The sequence below is a fragment of the Microtus ochrogaster genome, unplaced genomic scaffold, assembly GCF_000317375.1.
Source record: "Microtus ochrogaster isolate Prairie Vole_2 unplaced genomic scaffold, MicOch1.0 UNK1, whole genome shotgun sequence".
Lineage (NCBI taxonomy): Eukaryota > Metazoa > Chordata > Mammalia > Rodentia > Cricetidae > Microtus > Microtus ochrogaster.
This window is the reverse complement of record NW_004949099.1, coordinates 26,616,286-26,633,808: the sequence shown is the minus strand read 5'-3', so window position 1 is coordinate 26,633,808 and position 17,523 is coordinate 26,616,286. Positions and strand designations below refer to the sequence as shown.

Genomic DNA, 17,523 nt, shown 5'->3' with positions numbered 1-17,523 from the left:
GTTATTTACATTTACTGTTTGCTTGTGTTGTTATTTCTGTTTTAGGACTCCAGCAGCAGGGAATATTCAGAGTTCCAGGGTCTCAAGTTGAAGTCAATGACATCAAGAATTCCTTTGAGAGAGGTGAGTGTGGACTGACCACCTCACTTGTGGTCAGGAGAAGCCAGGGTTAACACATGTCTCAGAGCCAGTAGTGTACAGGGGCCCTGGGCCCACGCTGGCTTTCAAGAGCTGTGTGTTCATCCTTTTTCTTAACTTTGTATTCCACAACATAGTGATGGTAGCTGGAAATCAGCCATATTGGGAGTGTTTACCCCACAGAAATTTTTCTCAGTGAGGCAAACCCCAAACACTTTTTTAGCAGTTCTCCTTTAAACATCCAGCTCTTTCCTCTTCCTCTTTTACTGCATGCTGAAAATCTTAATCCCCCACGTTCTATGTCCAAACATTTGAATGTTGGCATTAGACACAAGTGGGAAGTTTCACACTTGACCTCATGGGCCAGACATAGTCAAGATGTATATACACAAATTATACCTTGTCAAATTACCATCGTGCTGTGGGTGCAAACTCAGGTGGATTTTTATGTAGATAGTTGAGCTCATTCCCAAGACACCAAAATTCTAAAATCCCAAAGCTTCTGGCCCCACCCATATTAGTGTTTGATAGTTTTATTGCTTGATCTTATTTATTTTTGAAATAGTGTCTAGGCTAGCCTTAAACTCTTGCTGATACTCCTGTCTCTACTTTCCAACTACTGAGGTTACAGGTGTGAGCTATCATGCCTGACTTTCCACATACTGTGTATGTGTGTTTACATGTTTGTGTGAGTGTATGTATGTATAGGTATACATATGCATTTGTATGTGTAGGGTGGTTGTGTGTGTGTGTGTGTTCGAAATGTGCAAAGCTGGTATGCTTGTTGAGGCCAGAGGAAGGACAGAAGTTTCTGTCCCATCTGGTCCTACATCTGTTCAGTCCCAAGGAAACACACAGAGGTTTATAGTAATTATAAACTGTTTGGCCTGTTAGTTCAGGCTTATTATTAACTACCTCTTACAACTTAAATTAACCCAGAATTCTTATCAATGATTAGCCATGAGCCTTGGTACCTTTTCTCAGTGAGGCATTCTCACCTTGCTTCCTCTATGTCTGGCTGGTGACTGCATCTCTGCCGTTTCTCTTCCCAGAATTCTCCTAGTCTGGTTGCCCCTCCTATACTTCCTACCTGGCTACTGGCCAGTCAGCATTTTATTAAACTGATACAAGTGACCAATCTTTACAGGGTACATGAGCATTGTCCCACAGCACAGATGTGTCATCTATAGGTGCTGCCACCTTGTCTTTTAAGTCAGGGTATCTCTCACTGGCCTAGAACTCATCAACTAGGAAAGGATGGCTGGTCAGTAAGCCCCACGGACCTGACTGCCCTTACCTCCTCAGCACTGGGATTTCAAGGGCATGCCATTGTGCTTGACTGGTTTTTGTTTGTTTTATTTTTATACTTTTTTTTTTACTTTTTTATACAGATGGATTTAGGGGATTAAACTCAAGCCCTTAAGCATGGCAAGAACTTTATCAACTAAGCCATCTCCCAGGCTGCTTTTCATTATGTTTTGGGATAGAGTCTCAGATAGCCCAGGTTATCATGAGCTACCATCCTGGGCTTCCCAGACCCTGTTGTCTTAGTTAGGATTTTTATTGTTGTGATAAAATACCATGACCAAAAGCAACTTGAGAAGGAAAGAATTTATTTCAGCTTGCCACTCTCAGGTCACACTCCATCAACTGGGAGAAACCAGGGTAGAAACTCAAAACAGGAACCTGGAGGCAGAGCTGAAACAGGCCCTTGAGGAATGCTGCTTACTAGCTTGCTCAGCCTGCTTTCTTAGACAACCCAGAATCACCTATTCGGGGTAGCATCACTCACAATGGACTGGGCCCTCTCACATCAATCACTAATTAATGTCAAGCTTATGGAAGTGTTTCCTCTTCCCATATAACATTAGGTATATCAAGCTGATAACCTGTGAATAAAGGCTACTCATCTTGAGTTACAGTTGCTTACTGGTGACTCTCCATTGGGCTTTACAGTGGTGTCTGGGAGGAAGAACCTACAAACAAGTTTGGCATGTTTCTAAGTATAAAGGAAGCTGCTTCTTAGGAAAGTTGGAAAAACTTCTAAAATAGCCCAATTCTTTGTTTTTCCAATGCACTGTTTTTGGGTGGGTTTTTTTTTGTTTGTTTTTGTTTTTTGTTTTTGTTGGTTTGTTTTGGCAACTTATACAATAGGAGGAATCAGCCATATATTTTCCTGTCCCCCTCCACTTTCCCACTTCAATTAATCAAGGATATAACACAGAGGTGGTAAGGGCAGGATGGAAACACATGATTGACTAAGTGCAGTGTCCCTTTTCCTCAGAATTGCTGATGAGGATAGGTGGCCAGTGACAGTGTCCTGCAAAGGAGGGACCCACTGTGCCCTAAGAAGCTCACTTATCAAATGTCTACCTTTATCGTCATAGTGCCTAGCTTACTGCCATAGCAGAACTGGAAATTCAGCTTTTTTTTTATTTTAATTTAAGGAAAGCATTCAGACATCTTGATCCCTGGCTCTAGGGCCAAGCCCTTTACTGGCCGTCCCACATCCTGGAAGACCAGAATACCATGGGCAGTATGCCATGGGCAGAGCTGGAGAAGACGGCCTTCTTAAGAGAATGTCATAGCAGGAGTACAAAGATGTGACTCCAGTGAGGGAAACCACACCCAAGATGACCCAGTGTGCCCACTTTCTGGAACTGCGGGGAGACCTGCCTCCAGACATACAAATGCACACATGCAGGGTGTTCCCCATGGCAGTGTTTATCACAGCAGGCGACTTAAAGAGGTCAAATGTGGGGCTGGTGGTATGACTCAGTGGATGAAAGCATTTGTTTCTGAGCCTAATGACCCAAGTTTGGTTCCTGGGTTCCATATGGTAGAAAAAATGACTTCTGCAAGTTGTCCTCTGACCTCCAGGTGTGTGCCTTGTTATATATACAGATAGCTGAGGTAATAACTCTGATTTAATAATTAGGTTCAAGGCCTGTAAGAGGTCAAGTGTGTAGAGTATGGCCTCCCTATGTGACAGGGTTCTTCACCGCCGTTAGGAAGGAAGAAGACTTCTGGGAAGTAATTTGGAGAGATTTCCAGGATTTGTTGTTGAAGCTAAGGAACAAGTTTCTGTAGGAGTGAATGGCATTCTGGGTAAGAAGTAGGGGTCAGTAAAGAAGACAAACAGCTGTTCCCATGTGTAGGGTACTGGCTCACGAACCCCCCTAGAAGACAGGAAACCAACAGTGCTCAAGTGTATTTCTGAGATGTAGCATTTTTATTGACCCACACCACAGATACATCCACCCATCCTCTGTAGATGACTCACGATGCTCAGCGCAATGGAAACACCATATAAGTGGTGGGTAAACCATTGTTTAGGGAAGAGAGACAAAAACCCAGACAAACCAAGTTTGCATGGGTTGAGTGCAATAGAATCTCTTTTGTGTGTGTGTCTGTGTGTCTGTGTGTGTATGCACACGGAGGCCAAAAGTCATTATTAAATGTCTTCCTTCTTCATCTGCATGTGTTTGAGATCCAGCCTCTCACTGAATCTGGAGCTTGCCAATTGGCTAGCCTGGCTGGCCTATGAGCTTCAGGGATTCTTCTGTCTGCCCCTCCTCAGTACTGGATTGCACACACTACCAAATCTGTCTTTTTATATGGTTGCTACGGATCAAACTCAGGAGCTCATGTTGTGTAGCAAGCCATCCGCTGACCCATTTCCCTAGCCCCCAGAGGCAACCTTCTCTTGAAAATATGTTCATTAGCTTTTGTTGAATCCACAAATGTGCAACTTGTGAATAGGGAATCCTGACTGCACAAGCATTTGCTTATCTTCTGCAGAAGGAAACACAGTAGACAAATCAGACTAAGAAAATGGTGATGTACAAGGTGTTAGGGAAAGGGTAAAATTGGACCTTCTTGCTGAGAAACTTTAAATCTGATTTTGGGGGCTGAGGGGATGAGGGCCTGAGTTCAGATGCCCAGCATCCACATAGAAGCCAGGCATAGCAGTTCTTGATATTCTAGTGCTGGAGAGCCCAGGCAAGTGGCTATCTGGAGCTCCCTGACCAGCCAGTCTCACTGAATCAGGGAGCTCCCAGGGTAACAAGGCGAGAGCCGTTACTGGAGACTAACTCCACGGGGTGTGTCATGTTGACCACAGGGACTCAGACAGGCTTAGAGAGGCAGGGCTTCTAGTCTTACTTTGCAGGTCTCATGTTTGTTACAAAAAGGAAATACCTTTGTGGTGTTTAAAGAAAAAAAAAAAAGGCTACCACCTTACCTGGCATCTGTCACCACTAGCAGGGCACACATGGCATATGTGTCTCTATATTCTTACCCAAAGTAGTCAACCTGAATCAGGTCATGAGGAAAACAAGAGAAAGCCAGAATATGAGGCAGTTCTGTCTTCTACAAGACAGAAACGAGTACATCATCAAACACAAACTTAGCACTCAAAAAACATTGGCATTTATTTTATATTTATAAAACCAAAAAGGTGGCCGGCCTTCAAGGCAGGCACGCTGGCGGGACACCTTAAATCTCAGCATTTGGGAGCAGAAGCAGAAGGATTGTCCCAAGTTCCAGGTCATCCAGGGATACATGGAGACCATGCCTCAAACAAACAAAAAGAACAACTGCCAACTACCAAATGAATTGTGGGAACTCAGAATAGCACTTGTATTTTGAAAACAAAATTCCATGACAGACATAGTGGGTGGAGTTTGAATGTGGGCTGTGTATAGTGTTATTTTTGGAAGGATTGTCTCTTTCTTGGTTTAGATAAAGTTACCGTTGTTAGCTGAGAATATCCTGATTCTTAAGAGAAATGTGTTATGATGTCCACAGTTCTCTAATCTTTGAGCCATGATGTATATAATAAAGAGAAAACTCAGGAGAGGGATGAGTAAAAGGTGATAGACATGCATGATTGGATGCTTATCTCTTTTCTGGGGATTTGAACATTTTCCAATAATAAATTCAAAGCATGCAGAGACTGAGGATCACAGGTTCTCAGGCTTGCCCCATCCTTTTCCCCTCCTATCCAGGCTGGCCAGGTCACCTCCAGTGTTGGGAAAGAGATTCTCCTTCCTCACCAGCCTAAACCATTGTCTCCACACAGGTGAAGACCCCCTCGTGGATGACCAAAATGAGCGAGATATCAATTCAGTCGCTGGTGTTTTAAAGCTGTATTTCCGAGGCCTGGAAAACCCACTCTTTCCTAAGGAAAGGTTTCAAGATTTGATATCTACTATTAGTAAGTATTTTCCAGGTGGACAACCCATTGCCCCACAGGTCTTTACAGAAGTTGCAGGGCTGGCTCTTTATCCTGCCAGGCACGGGAAAGGGACACTATGAGAGAAGTCTGGTCCTCAGAGTGCTCCAAGACGCAGCTGTATAGATAGCACAATGAACTGATGGATATGGTGCATTCATGTACAACAGAGCTAAGAGAAGAGGTATAGAGGAACCTGGGGTCAGAGTAGACCTGTGCAGGGGATGTGGATAAGCCTTCCAAAAGGAGGGGACACTGGAAGACCTGGAAGGGTTGGGGATAGTGGACCCCTTGGGTCAACAGTGCATGGTGCAAGAGGTTGGTACAGTTGCATGAGAAGTAGGTATGAACGTCTTTGAAGGACCCCACAGCTTTGTCTTTGGGTGGTAGGGATCTGTGGAAGGCTTAGGGATCAGGTCAGCAGACAAGAGAAATGGTGACAGTCAACTGCCTGGGAGATCATCTTTACCCTGGTAGTCATGAGAGTGCTTGACAGATGGAGGAGATACTGGCAGTTCCTGGGATGGGAGAGAAGGAAGGCCATGCTTAAGCCCTCATGTTTTCTTTCTTTGTTTACCACGTTTCTCAGTGTTTCCTTCCTTCTCATCTTTTAAGATCTATGCCAAACTCTAAACCAAACTCTAAATCCCAGTACACAAAGACTCCATGTCACTGACTTAGCCAGTATCATTAGACCAGATCCCCGTAACTCAGAACCTTGTGCAGGACAATGAGTGGATGAGGAGGGAAATCCCAGCATAGATCATGACTGTGCCTGACCAAAGTCTCATGGTGAGAGGGTCTCTTCTGTTCTGTCTACGGCTCTGAGTATGGCATAGAGAATCCTTCACACATCAACCTCCGTCCAAATGCAATCGCCAGGGTCATCTTTCAAAGCCTTTGTCGTTTAGTGGCACCCCTTGCATTTGTTGAGCAGTAGCTCCCCTTCTGTGCTCTTGATTGCCAGAGTTGCAGTTATCCCCCAGTTGACTGCAATGCGGGGTTTTGAATAGGAAATCCTAGAAATACTAAGTTTTAAGTGACCTTCATCCCATGCACTGCTCTAACTGTTCTCATTCATTGTTGACTGCTAGTACCTTCCTGTGTCTATTTCATGAGGTAAATTTCCCCAAAGGTGTGAATGCTAAAGGATATGGTACAGATGGGTTCCCTGCCTTCGGCATGTCTTAGAACATAGCCCCGCCGTTACATATTTGTATGCTCTTTCCTAGTTATAACAAAGGATTGTCCATTTTTTCTTATAACAGAATGATAAAAGTTCCTTAAAAAAAAACAACAGAGAGGTGGCTCAGAGGTTAAGAGTACTGGCTGCTTTTCCAGAGGTCCTGAGTTCAATTCCTGGCCACCACTTAGTGGCTCACAACCATCTAGAATGAGATCTAGTGTCCTCTTCTGACCTGCAGGCAGAACGTTGTATATATAATAACTAAATCTAAATCTAAAAAAAATACAATGTAGTTAATAACCAAAGAGGGGGTACCTGGCGTGGATGACTGACAGGTGGGTCTGGAGGACTTGTAAAGAGGCAGTGGAATTTATGCATAAAATTCTGCATAAATTTATGCATAAAACTGACTGATATCTTACTTGGGTGAAACTTCCTCCAGCCAGGTCTTGAAGGTGAGCTAGAGGGATCAATAACCCTGTTGAAATTTAAGGCAAACAACATCTCTCTGCACATGATCCACAGTCAGGGCATATGGGAGCTGCTGCCAGAATGGGCTTCTTTTAGCTATACATCCCACGCAATGCCTTGTCAGGAAACAAGCATTCCAACTTTGGCAATAACACCTCACAGAGAGGTGTGTCTCCAGATAGTTTTCAGACCCCGGGGGAGAATAGTGGCCAGGAGTTGAAGCAGGCAAGATTGTCTGTAGCTCTGCCATGTTGACTGCTGAGGAGAGCAGTGGCTTTAGGGAGCTGGGATTCTGTGAGGAAAACATCACTGACGTGTGGCATGTTGGCTGGACACACATCATTGGCATCACACTGCTTGTAGTTCCAGGCTGTCAACTCTATAGGTCCTGCTCTGTCTCGCAGGCCATAATATCAGCATTTGGCTCTTTGAGGTTCACCTGAGAACCGATCCCAGGTGAGATGCTTGGCATGTGCCAAGCCATCTCCTCAATAAGTCATTCAAGGAGCCTGTGTTTGCACTGTTCTTTTCTGAGTGACTGTGGTGTGCCAGGCCTATGCTGTGGCTGGTGCCTGCCACACATACCCCCATCCCTGCCTGTGTCATCAGGACTCCAAGACTGCCAATGACAGAAACTTAAACTATCTGAGACCATACAGCAGCATATGTCAGTCCCTCTACCAGAACACTTTAGAGCTATCGGTTTTGGATGTCACATGTCCACTCTGGGGTTCATGTCACTCCCTTGATCCTCAGACAGGATATTCTTTCCTAGCAGTCCCTAGCTGCTCCAGAGTTTCTGCTACCGGAGTTCCAGGTACCTCTCTGTAGATTTCTCCATGGTCTTCTAGACCAGCTCAAGTCCCTGTAACTGAGAGAGGAGGTGGGGTCTGGAGATATCCGCTGCCTTGCTTTAAGGGTAACAGGCATCCTGAACCCTCTGTGCCTTACAGAACTGGAGAACCCAGCTGACAGGGTGCACCCAATCCAGCAGATCCTCATCACCCTGCCCCGCGTGGTCATCGTGGTCATGAGATACCTCTTTGCTTTCCTCAATCAGTGAGTACTGGCCCGGGGAGCCCTCCGACTGGCCTCCTGGGGGAGGGGTGTCCCAAGGCTCTTAAAAACGCTACTGTGATAAATCGGAATACAGGAGCTTCCTGCGTTTGTGTGGTGTCCCACTTTCCCCCACAGAAGAAAGCATGGGAGAGGATCTGCCTTTTGGGTGAACGGTGGGTACCTGCTCTCTCCTAGCCTTTCCCAGTACAGTGATGAGAACATGATGGATCCCTACAACTTGGCCATCTGCTTCGGGCCCACCCTCATGCATATCCCTGATGGGCAGGACCCTGTATCCTGCCAGGCGCATGTCAATGAAGTCATCAAAACCATCATCATCCACCATGAAGCCATCTTCCCCAGCCCGCGGGAGCTAGAGGGACCCGTGTATGAAAAATGCATGGCTGGAGGGGAAGAGTACTGGTAAGGCACCCTTCCTCTACTATGACCGTTAGCGCCATCCTATCGTTGTTAGGAACAGTCAGAAGCCTTCCAGTTTTCTCATTGCACTAGGGTCCATGTACCATACATAGTTTTCCACGTAGACTTTGCTGTAGCCCCGCGTGAGCAACAGATACATCGGCTAAGATTGTGTAAGTTGCAAGGAATAAAACACACTTTCAAATAGCTGAAGCCAAACGTGCATTGACTTAACTGTGTCATCAGATGTAGCTGGGTGCAGAGGCTTGGCTGTTGTTATCAGGACCTGGCCCTGAAGTTTCCTACCCTGACCTTGCTTACTTCCGTGCTGGCTTCAGCATCTCACTTCACGGCTGTCAGAAGGCAGCCAGCGAGCACCTTAAGCTTCGTTACCCATTCTCTGCATCCCCAACAGAAGAAGAGATTCTCTTTCCCAGACATTCCTATAGGAAGTTCCCAGGAATTGTTCTAGGGGCTCCATTTGAGTCTGAGGAGCTTTCATAACGTGGTGGCTGGCCATGTGTGAGGCCTATCTCAGGAAGCAGAAGAGTGGGTGTCCCCATAATGGACCTCAACAGCTGAAGTGATACCCTTGTCACCAACCTCTCCCATCCAGGAGTTCTCTGTTCCAGGGCTTCTTGTCTCAATGTCTCACCTCAGGTCAGTGATCATTAGTGGTAACTAATGAGTCCTAGTGTTAGGACTCCCTGTATCAGGAGAAACAGTTAAGAGCCTTTTCGGGTCCAGGCCTGGCTGCCTTCCCCAAGCTAAGCCTGAGAGAGAGAAGATGACTTTGTGTTTAAATTGTAGTGAAAGAGTGACCACAGACAGCGCCAGCATTCCAGATGTTTCAGGAAACTAGGGTGAAGGGAAGTTTTTGCGCTGAAAAAAGTGACAGAGAGGCTCTGAACATAGCCCGCTGGTAGAGCATATACTTCCTGTGTGGGAGGTCCTGATTTGAGCCTCAGCACCAAAACAGAACAAAAAAGATCCATGTTGGGGCTGGAGTGATGGCTCAGCAGCTGAGGGTATGAATTGTTCTTATAGTGGATTCTACTTCATTTCCCAGAACCCAGCTCACAGCTGCCTGAACTCCAGCTCCAGATGATCTGATGCCCTCTTCTGCCCTCCACAGGCACCTGCACACACACACACACACACACACACACACACACACACACACACCCTCCCCACCGTCTACCCCGCATACAATTAATTATTTTAAGGTAAATTTTAAGGAAACAGATATGTTTACCTCAATTAAGTATCACCCAATTTGTGTATCTATTGAATGATCACACGATACCCTACAAATGTGTAATTTGTATGCTTTTTCTACCAATTATGTTTTTAATTAAGAAGGAAAATTGGGGGGAATTCAGAGAAGAGAAAATTACTAAGCATACTGCTTGAGACAAGTCAGATGTTCCAGCTGTTACATTGTCCCCAACCCAGGTCAACACAACATTACACTTAAGTCTTTCTGCCAGGTGCCTGCAGGGAACTTAGACATTTTAGTTTGGTGTTTTTGAAAGAGTCTTACTATTTAGCCAAATCTGGTATTGAACTTGTGCTCCTCCTGCCTCAATAAGTGCTGGGTTTGTAGACTTGATCTGTCATGGCCAGTGGGAATTTGGGCTTTTGATAAAGGATGCCTGGATGCTTCAATTGCCCCCATTCTCTAGGGTTACTAGGCAACTGCTTCAAAGAAGCCTGTCTGTCTCAGTGCACATTCTTCTCCAAACAGACACGAAGGGCCACAGGGTGTCTGGTCACAGTGGCCTCTGGTCACCGCTCTCTGTCCTAACACTGTAAAGGACCCACATGCAGCTAGAAAAGCACAGTTTCAGCATAAAGAGAAGCTACACACACAACTTAGACACGCACAATACACACTCACCACGTTGACACTTTTCTTTATTTCCTATGAGACTAGAAAATTAGCAATCACATGGTCACTTTGAAAGTATTTTCAAAACTAAAAACGGAAATGAACGTCTGAAGGTCTCAGTGTAGGGATCAAATCCATTCGTTCAGCAGTGCCCACCCCCTCCACCCAGCATCCTCTGGGGACTGGATCTTCAGGTGGCAGGGATGGTGGTGCCTGGGGTAGAGTAGCTTCAGTGGGAGGAGTGTTAAGAGGACCAGAGGCAAGTTAGTTCAGAGGGAGCCCCTGAGCCAATCACAGGCCACCAGGAAAGGCTTCCCAAGGAGGTAAAGAAAGATCCAAGCCAGCAACCTAAACTGGGGCCAGTTCACAGAGGACTAGGGCAAGAAAGTCTGAGGCCTGCAGCACTCAGCAGAGTGAAAAGAGTCTCGGGTTGTTGAGGGTGGGGTGTGTGACAGGGGGGTGGTGAGGTGCCAGGCTGCATAGGTCAGCTGGAGGCCGGTTCTGATGCCCTTGATTTGGATCTAATCCTGGTGGCAATGGGGAATTTTTCACAATATAGTCTCTATCTCTTTTTGTTCTTTTAAAAACAGTCTCAGGTAGCCCAGACTGGCCCCAAACTCATTATATAGCCGAAGCTCACTTGAGCTTCTGATCCTCCAGCCGTTACCTACTGAGAGCTGGAATTACAGGCATGTACTACTAGGCCGGGTTCGTGTGATGCCGGAGAGAGACGGCAGGCCTTTGTACATGCTAGACACTACCAGCTGAGCTGCCTAAAGCTATTTTTTTTAATGGCATCGTAAATGTCACCTCCTATTAAAAGCCATCCAGATCATTCTATGTTGGTCCCCTCTCCTGCTCTCATCTAGGCCTGTTTTTTATAAATCATTATTTCATCTTGCAACTGTTTTATGCACTGGCCCCATTACGTGGGCTGTTTGCTCTCCCTAGAATGTGAGGTGTGAGGTCAGGGACCTGGTCCACTTGATTTCTCATTGTGTCCTTCCTTCTTAACACAGTGGAATATAGTAGAACCCAGTTAATAGCTTGATGAAAACCTGGCACACACACACACACACACACACACACACACACACACACACACACACGCACACTCCATGAGGAAAGGAGAGCCCTGGCCTTCAGATACTTGCAGTTTCCTGCTGCCGTCTGAATCTCATTGAGCACTTAAGCATTTCAGCTCACATCAGCTACTATACTTGAGACTGTATCATCAATACTGAACTGAAGTCTGTGTAGCCCAGGGTTCTGAAAACTAAGAGGTATACCACATGTAGTGAGGGCATTCATGCTAAATCATCCCATGGTGGAAGGCAGAGGGGAAGAAAGTTTGAGAACAAGCAAGAGAGCCCCAAGGGATCAGGGCTAACGCAGTAAGTCTGCTCTCATATAACTGGCCTTGATCAACACCAGTTTCTGACAACACAGCCCCTATGGTCTAATCATCCTTGCTTAGACTGTACCTCCAAACATGGTGACACTGAGGATGATGCTTTCAATACACATACTCAAGCCTTTGATAATCTAGTCCATTCCAGAGCTAGGGTCACTAAGGCAGTATTCAGGAAAGTCCCCAACAAGTCCTCTTCCTATGTTTGCTTGCAGTGACAGCCCACACAGTGAGCCAGGGACGATTGATGAAGTTGACCATGACAATGGCACAGAGCCTCATACCAGTGACGAAGGTGAGTAGGGGGAGGGTCTAGGCCAAAAGACCCACAGGGATCTCTCATGCTTACTCAAGCCAATCACAGAGGCAGTACCCACAGCCCCACTGCTCCAGGTAGCACGGGGGCCCTTCAGCATGGACAGGGACTCAGAAAAGGCTTAATGCATGCCTTGGGTCCTAGTGTAGGTCCACATAGAGCAAATCCTGGTAGGTGCTATACATTTACAACACACCACTCCTGGCCCATGTCATCCTCTGTGTGTCCTGCCTGGGTCAGTAAAAGTCAGAGACAAGTGTCTAAGAGGAAAGTATCCCCTGTTCCTCTGCTGTTCCTGGCCCCAGCTCGAGGATCTGCTTTGCACCAGGCCTTTGCTGGGACCTGGGGCCTGGGACCTGGTGATGAATGAGGAAATCCTCAAAAAGTTTCCGAACTCTCAGCAGACTTCAACAGATTGGAAGCAGCTTTCAAAGAACAGATTGACAGTGTGAGCTAAAAGGGACCTGCCCATGTAGGGGCACCTGAGAATTGCTTGGATAGTGTGGAGAGAAACAGATGTGTGGGGGAGGGGGGCATCTACCTGATTCCTCTGCTCCTGCCAGATGCAAATTGGACCACACAGATGAGCAGTCTGAGTTAAATGGGCTCAGGCCTCCTTACCCACTAAGACATAGTGGGCAGAGTCTAGGTCAGAAATCTCCCAGGGGCTCTCATGCCTACTGGAGCTGGCCACAGGACTAGTCTCCACAGTCTCACAGATATTCAAGCAGCATAGCTACCCTTCAGTACATGAGGACCCATGGTACTGAGGGGCAGCACTAAAACCTTCTATCTCCTGGAAAAGCAACAGTAAATATTCTGCCTTTAGGTCTGTTGCCCATTTTAAATTTGTCTTTTTAGTATTGAGTTGTAACCCCTCTTTACATATTCTAAATATAAGTTTCTTATCTCAAATGTGATTTTCAAATGTTTTCTTCCATTATGAGACTTGCATATTGCTTTCCATATGTTGTCCTTTGAGGCACAAAAAGTTTTAATTTTAATGGAGTCCAATTCATCCCGTTTGTATTTTGTTGTTCATTGTTTTGACTATATTCATGAAAGCCCTTGTCTTGCCTTCTTTTTTGCCAGGTGTCTTATGGGGGTGGGGTGAGGGGGGAGATGGAGGGAATGGGAGGAGGGGAGGGAGTGGGAACTGGGATTGCTGTATAAAATTTTAAAAAGATAGTTTTCTTTTTAAAAAACATAAAATAGAAATAATTAAAAATTACTGTGATAAAATACCATGGCCAAAGCAACTTATAGAAGAAAGAGTTTATTTGGGGCTTACAGCATCAGAGGTCTAGAGTCTAACCATCCTCCCCACCCCCATACACACACACAAGTGATACACCTTCTCCAATAAGGCTACACCTCATATTCCTTCCCAAACAGTTCCACTAACTGGGCACCAACTATTCAAACATAACAAACCCATGGAGGCCGTTCTCATTTCAAACCACCACACAGAGAAAGCAGCCAGTGGTTTCCTACCAGATGCATTATTACCTGTCAGAGTTTTTCTTTTTTTTTTTTAATAAGTGTCTGTGTGTGACTGTATTTTCATGCATATATGTGCATGAGTACTCATGCCTGGCACACATATGCAGACTAGGAAAGGGCTGTTGAGCATCCTCCATGATCACTGTTTCTTTGAGGCGGGATCCCCAAACCCAGGTTCACATATTTTCTGCTGGACCAGAAGCTAGTAAGCCTCAGTGATCACTCCGTCTTCATTTGTCTCAGAGTTGAGATCTCAGGTGTGTTGCCAGGTGCCTGACTTGTCTCATGGATGCTGGGATCTGAACCCCAGTCCTCATGATCATACAGCAAGCGCTCTTTATGGCTGAGCCATCTCTCCCACCCAGCAGTGAGGTTTTCAATCAAGTCAAGGATGCACCCTTCTGTTCTTGTTTTTCTGAAGTGTTTTGCTAGGAAAACTTGTTAATGTTTGCCAAATGCTTTTTTTCATCTTTTGAGATGATCGTGTCAATTTTTCTTTTTATTTTATTGACAAGAATTGTTAAATTTTAGATATTAAACCAATTTTACATTCCTGGGATAAACTCTTCTCAGGTATGGAGAACAATTCCTTTTACATATTTCTGCATACAGTTTGCTAATATTTTGTAGAGAAGAATTTCATCCATATTCATAAGAGATGTCAGCCTGCGGTTTTCTGGTAATATATTCCAGGTTTTGTGTTAGATAATACTTGCCTCATGAAATGGGTCGCCAACTGTTTCCCTGTCTTGTGGTTTTTGGAAGATGTGGTGAATAATTATTGTTGTTTAAATGTTTGGTGGAATTCAGCAGTGAAGCCTCACAGGACTGGGCATTTCTTTCTGAGTAGGTGCTTTGGTAGTTAGTTCGTCTTCTCAGAGACTCATTCAGGTTTTCTATTTCTTTTTATAAAATGTATTATTAGCACGTGTGCATGTGCATGCATGCTGGGAAGGCACATGCATGGTGTGGCATGCACCTAGAAGTCAGAGGACAACCTTCTCCTTCATCTTGTTGAGACCTCATGGTTTCTCTTGTTTCTGTCACTGCATGCTACAGGCTATCAGGCCTGTGAACTTCTGGGTGATTCCTATGCCTGCCCTTTCCATCTTACCACAAGAGTGCTGGATTACAGATGTGGACTACTGGATCCAGCTTTTTTCCCCCCTACATTGTTTAATAAAATCATTAGACTTGTATAGCAAGCACTTTTACCCATGAGCCATCTTCCTGACCCCAGGTGTTGGGGTTTTTTGGTTTTTCCATTTGTTTGTTGAGGAAGGGGTGGTTATATCATGACTTAGGTCTGTGAGGTTGGAGAACAGCGTGCAAGAGTTGGTTCTCTCCTTCTTTCATATAGGACTCAGGGATCAAACACGTTGTCAGGCTTGGTGACAAGCACTCTTTCCTGTTGAGTCCTCTCGCTGGCCCCAGATATTCAGTTTCTCAAGTCAGTTTCAGGAGTCTACATTTTTTTTTTTTTTAGTAATGTGCCATTTCATTCTACTTAATCTAATTTGTTGACATATAATCGCTGGTAACATTTCTTTATGATACCCTTTTTCCTCCCAAGTAATGACATTAATGTTTCTCTTTCATTCCTGATTTTGAATTTTATTAATGTGATTTTTCTCTCTTGTTTTCTTAGTTTATTTAGCCAAACATTGGTTAATTTGATTGATCTTTTTCAAAGAAGCAGCTTGGACCTTTTCCTAGTCTCTGTCTCATTTAGTTCTACTCTAATCTGTATTGCTCCTCCCCCACCCCCGCCTCTTCTTGCCTTATCTTTAGTTTACACCTTTTTTTTTTTTTTCAAAACAGGGTTTCTTTGTGTAATAGTTGTCCTGGAACTTGTTTTGTAGGCCAGGCTGGCCTCGAACTCACTGAGATCTATCTGCTTCTGCCCTCCCAAGCTGGGATTAAAGACATGCTCCACCACCACCCCGCTTAGTTTACACTTCTAATGTCTTTAATTTTTATATTTTAATTTTTTTTGGTTTATGTGTATGAGGTTTTGCCTGCAGGTATGCTTGTGTGTCGTGTGCATGCAGTGCCCTTGGAGGTCAGAAGAGTGTGATAGATCACTGGGAGTCTGAGCTGAGTTGTAGGTGCTGGGAATTGAACCCAGGTCCTCTGGAAGAGCAGCCTGCTCTTAACCACTGAGCCTTCTCTTTAGCCCCTGTACTTCCTGTTTTTTTAAAGGTGAAAACAGAAGTTACTGATTTAGAATTTTTCATAGCACTGTCATCTACATCTCTAAATTTCCATCCGAGCCGTAGCTGTACCCATGAGTTTTGGTTGTGCTGTGTCCCTATTTCCATTCACCATTTGGAAGTTGAAGAGCCCCTTGAGAGCATCGTGAGTGGATAGAAATGAAAAGCTAGTCCTACAGGCAGTACGTGATACTTCTGTGTAAGTGGACAAGAGAGAAAGGGGCTCATGGGTGGGGGTAGGATGTATGCTGAGGTGTAGAAGGAAAAGGAATTTCCTCAAACACACGCGTAGCTCAGGCTAGCCTCCCTCTCCTGTTTTCCTGCATCCACGTCCCAAGTGCTTAGATTACAGGTATGCATTACCACGCTTAGCCAAGCTGGTTTCCATAATCATGCAATGGAAAACATGGACCTGGCATGCCAGCTCCCTGCGGACGTTTTATATTTGTTCATTTATTTGATTTTTTTTATGAGATAGGTTATTGCTGTATAACCCAGGTTGGTTACAAACTCTTAGTCCTCCTAGAACCCTGAGATTCCAGGTCTGCACCACTGGACATTCTGAGAAGTTGCATAGATTGACAGTGGGGAGGAGTCTGAACCTAGAGGGCTGGTCCCAAGCCCCAGACCTCACCTGTGCTTATCAAGCCTGCTGCCCATCTTCCTCACGGAAGCACAGGCTGTCTGAGTCTTGGGCCACCCCTCCCACCTCACAGATGCTCTGTCTCTTGATTTTCTTTCAGAAGTGGAGCAGATCGAGGCCATCGCCAAGTTTGACTATGTGGGGCGGTCCCCTCGTGAGCTGTCCTTCAAAAAAGGGGCCTCGTTGCTCCTGTACCACCGTGCCTCAGAGGACTGGTGGGAGGGCCGTCACAATGGTGTGGATGGACTCATCCCTCATCAGTACATAGTTGTACAGGACATGTGAGTGAGAACTGGGGCCTTCTGTGAAGAGTGAGGTAATAGATTAGTGATGTCTGGAATGGGCAGTAGAAGGGGAATACTGGGTTATATGCTGGCAATTTGTTCTCCCAGGATCAATAGCAAATCTTGATGATCTCTAAGAATGTTTTTTTTTAATCTAAGTCTCTCTGAGTGCAAATCCACAAAAGAAATATGCACATTGTTCATCCTTTAGACTGCCATCCAAACCCATAAGCCATAACCAGAGCTCTCACCATCCACCACGGTCACTAGCATCCCATAGTCTTTTCATATCCCTCCACTATCCTGAGCTGTCCCTGTAGCCAGCGATCAGCTCACCACCCCTTAATGCTCACAGCCCTCCATTCCAGATGTGACCTTCTCAGGGAGTGGAGAAACGCAAGCATCCCGTTTTACTTTAACCAGGTGTCATTTTTAATGATTTAAGGAGTTAAAAACACCATACATCCCAAATATCTGGCACTGTCAGAAAGTTAAAGAAGTTGGGACTTTGTCTAAGGTCCTTCCTAGGCTCTCATTCCCTTCCAGCTTGGATTGGCTCAGTGGAGCTGACCTATCCTGGAAGCAGCCGTGGAGCTAAACTGCACAGGAGGGGAACCCCAAGCCTATGTTGTGATGCAGGGTTCTGAGCGTGAACAAAGACCAAGGCCAAGCAAATGAGAAAGGGGATGCTGTAATAGAAGGCTACCTCCCAAGTATCCTGGACCCCAGATAGGGAGGTACGGGGATGGAGG

At 45.4% G+C, this 17,523-nt stretch overlaps 1 protein-coding gene across 3 annotated transcripts in view; it reads left to right on the top strand.

The window, feature by feature from the left end:
• Positions 1-17,523, top strand: part of Srgap3 (SLIT-ROBO Rho GTPase activating protein 3) — a 221,035-nt gene that overhangs the window by 191,429 nt on the left and 12,083 nt on the right. For all 3 annotated transcript variants that reach the window (XM_005364988.3, XM_005364989.3, XM_005364990.3), the window contains exons 14-19: positions 46-123; positions 5,222-5,356; positions 7,985-8,090; positions 8,286-8,513; positions 12,028-12,107; positions 16,588-16,768. In XM_005364988.3, the coding sequence (XP_005365045.1) occupies positions 46-123; positions 5,222-5,356; positions 7,985-8,090; positions 8,286-8,513; positions 12,028-12,107; positions 16,588-16,768 (808 nt within the window). The remainder of the gene's footprint in view (positions 1-45; positions 124-5,221; positions 5,357-7,984; positions 8,091-8,285; positions 8,514-12,027; positions 12,108-16,587; positions 16,769-17,523) is intronic.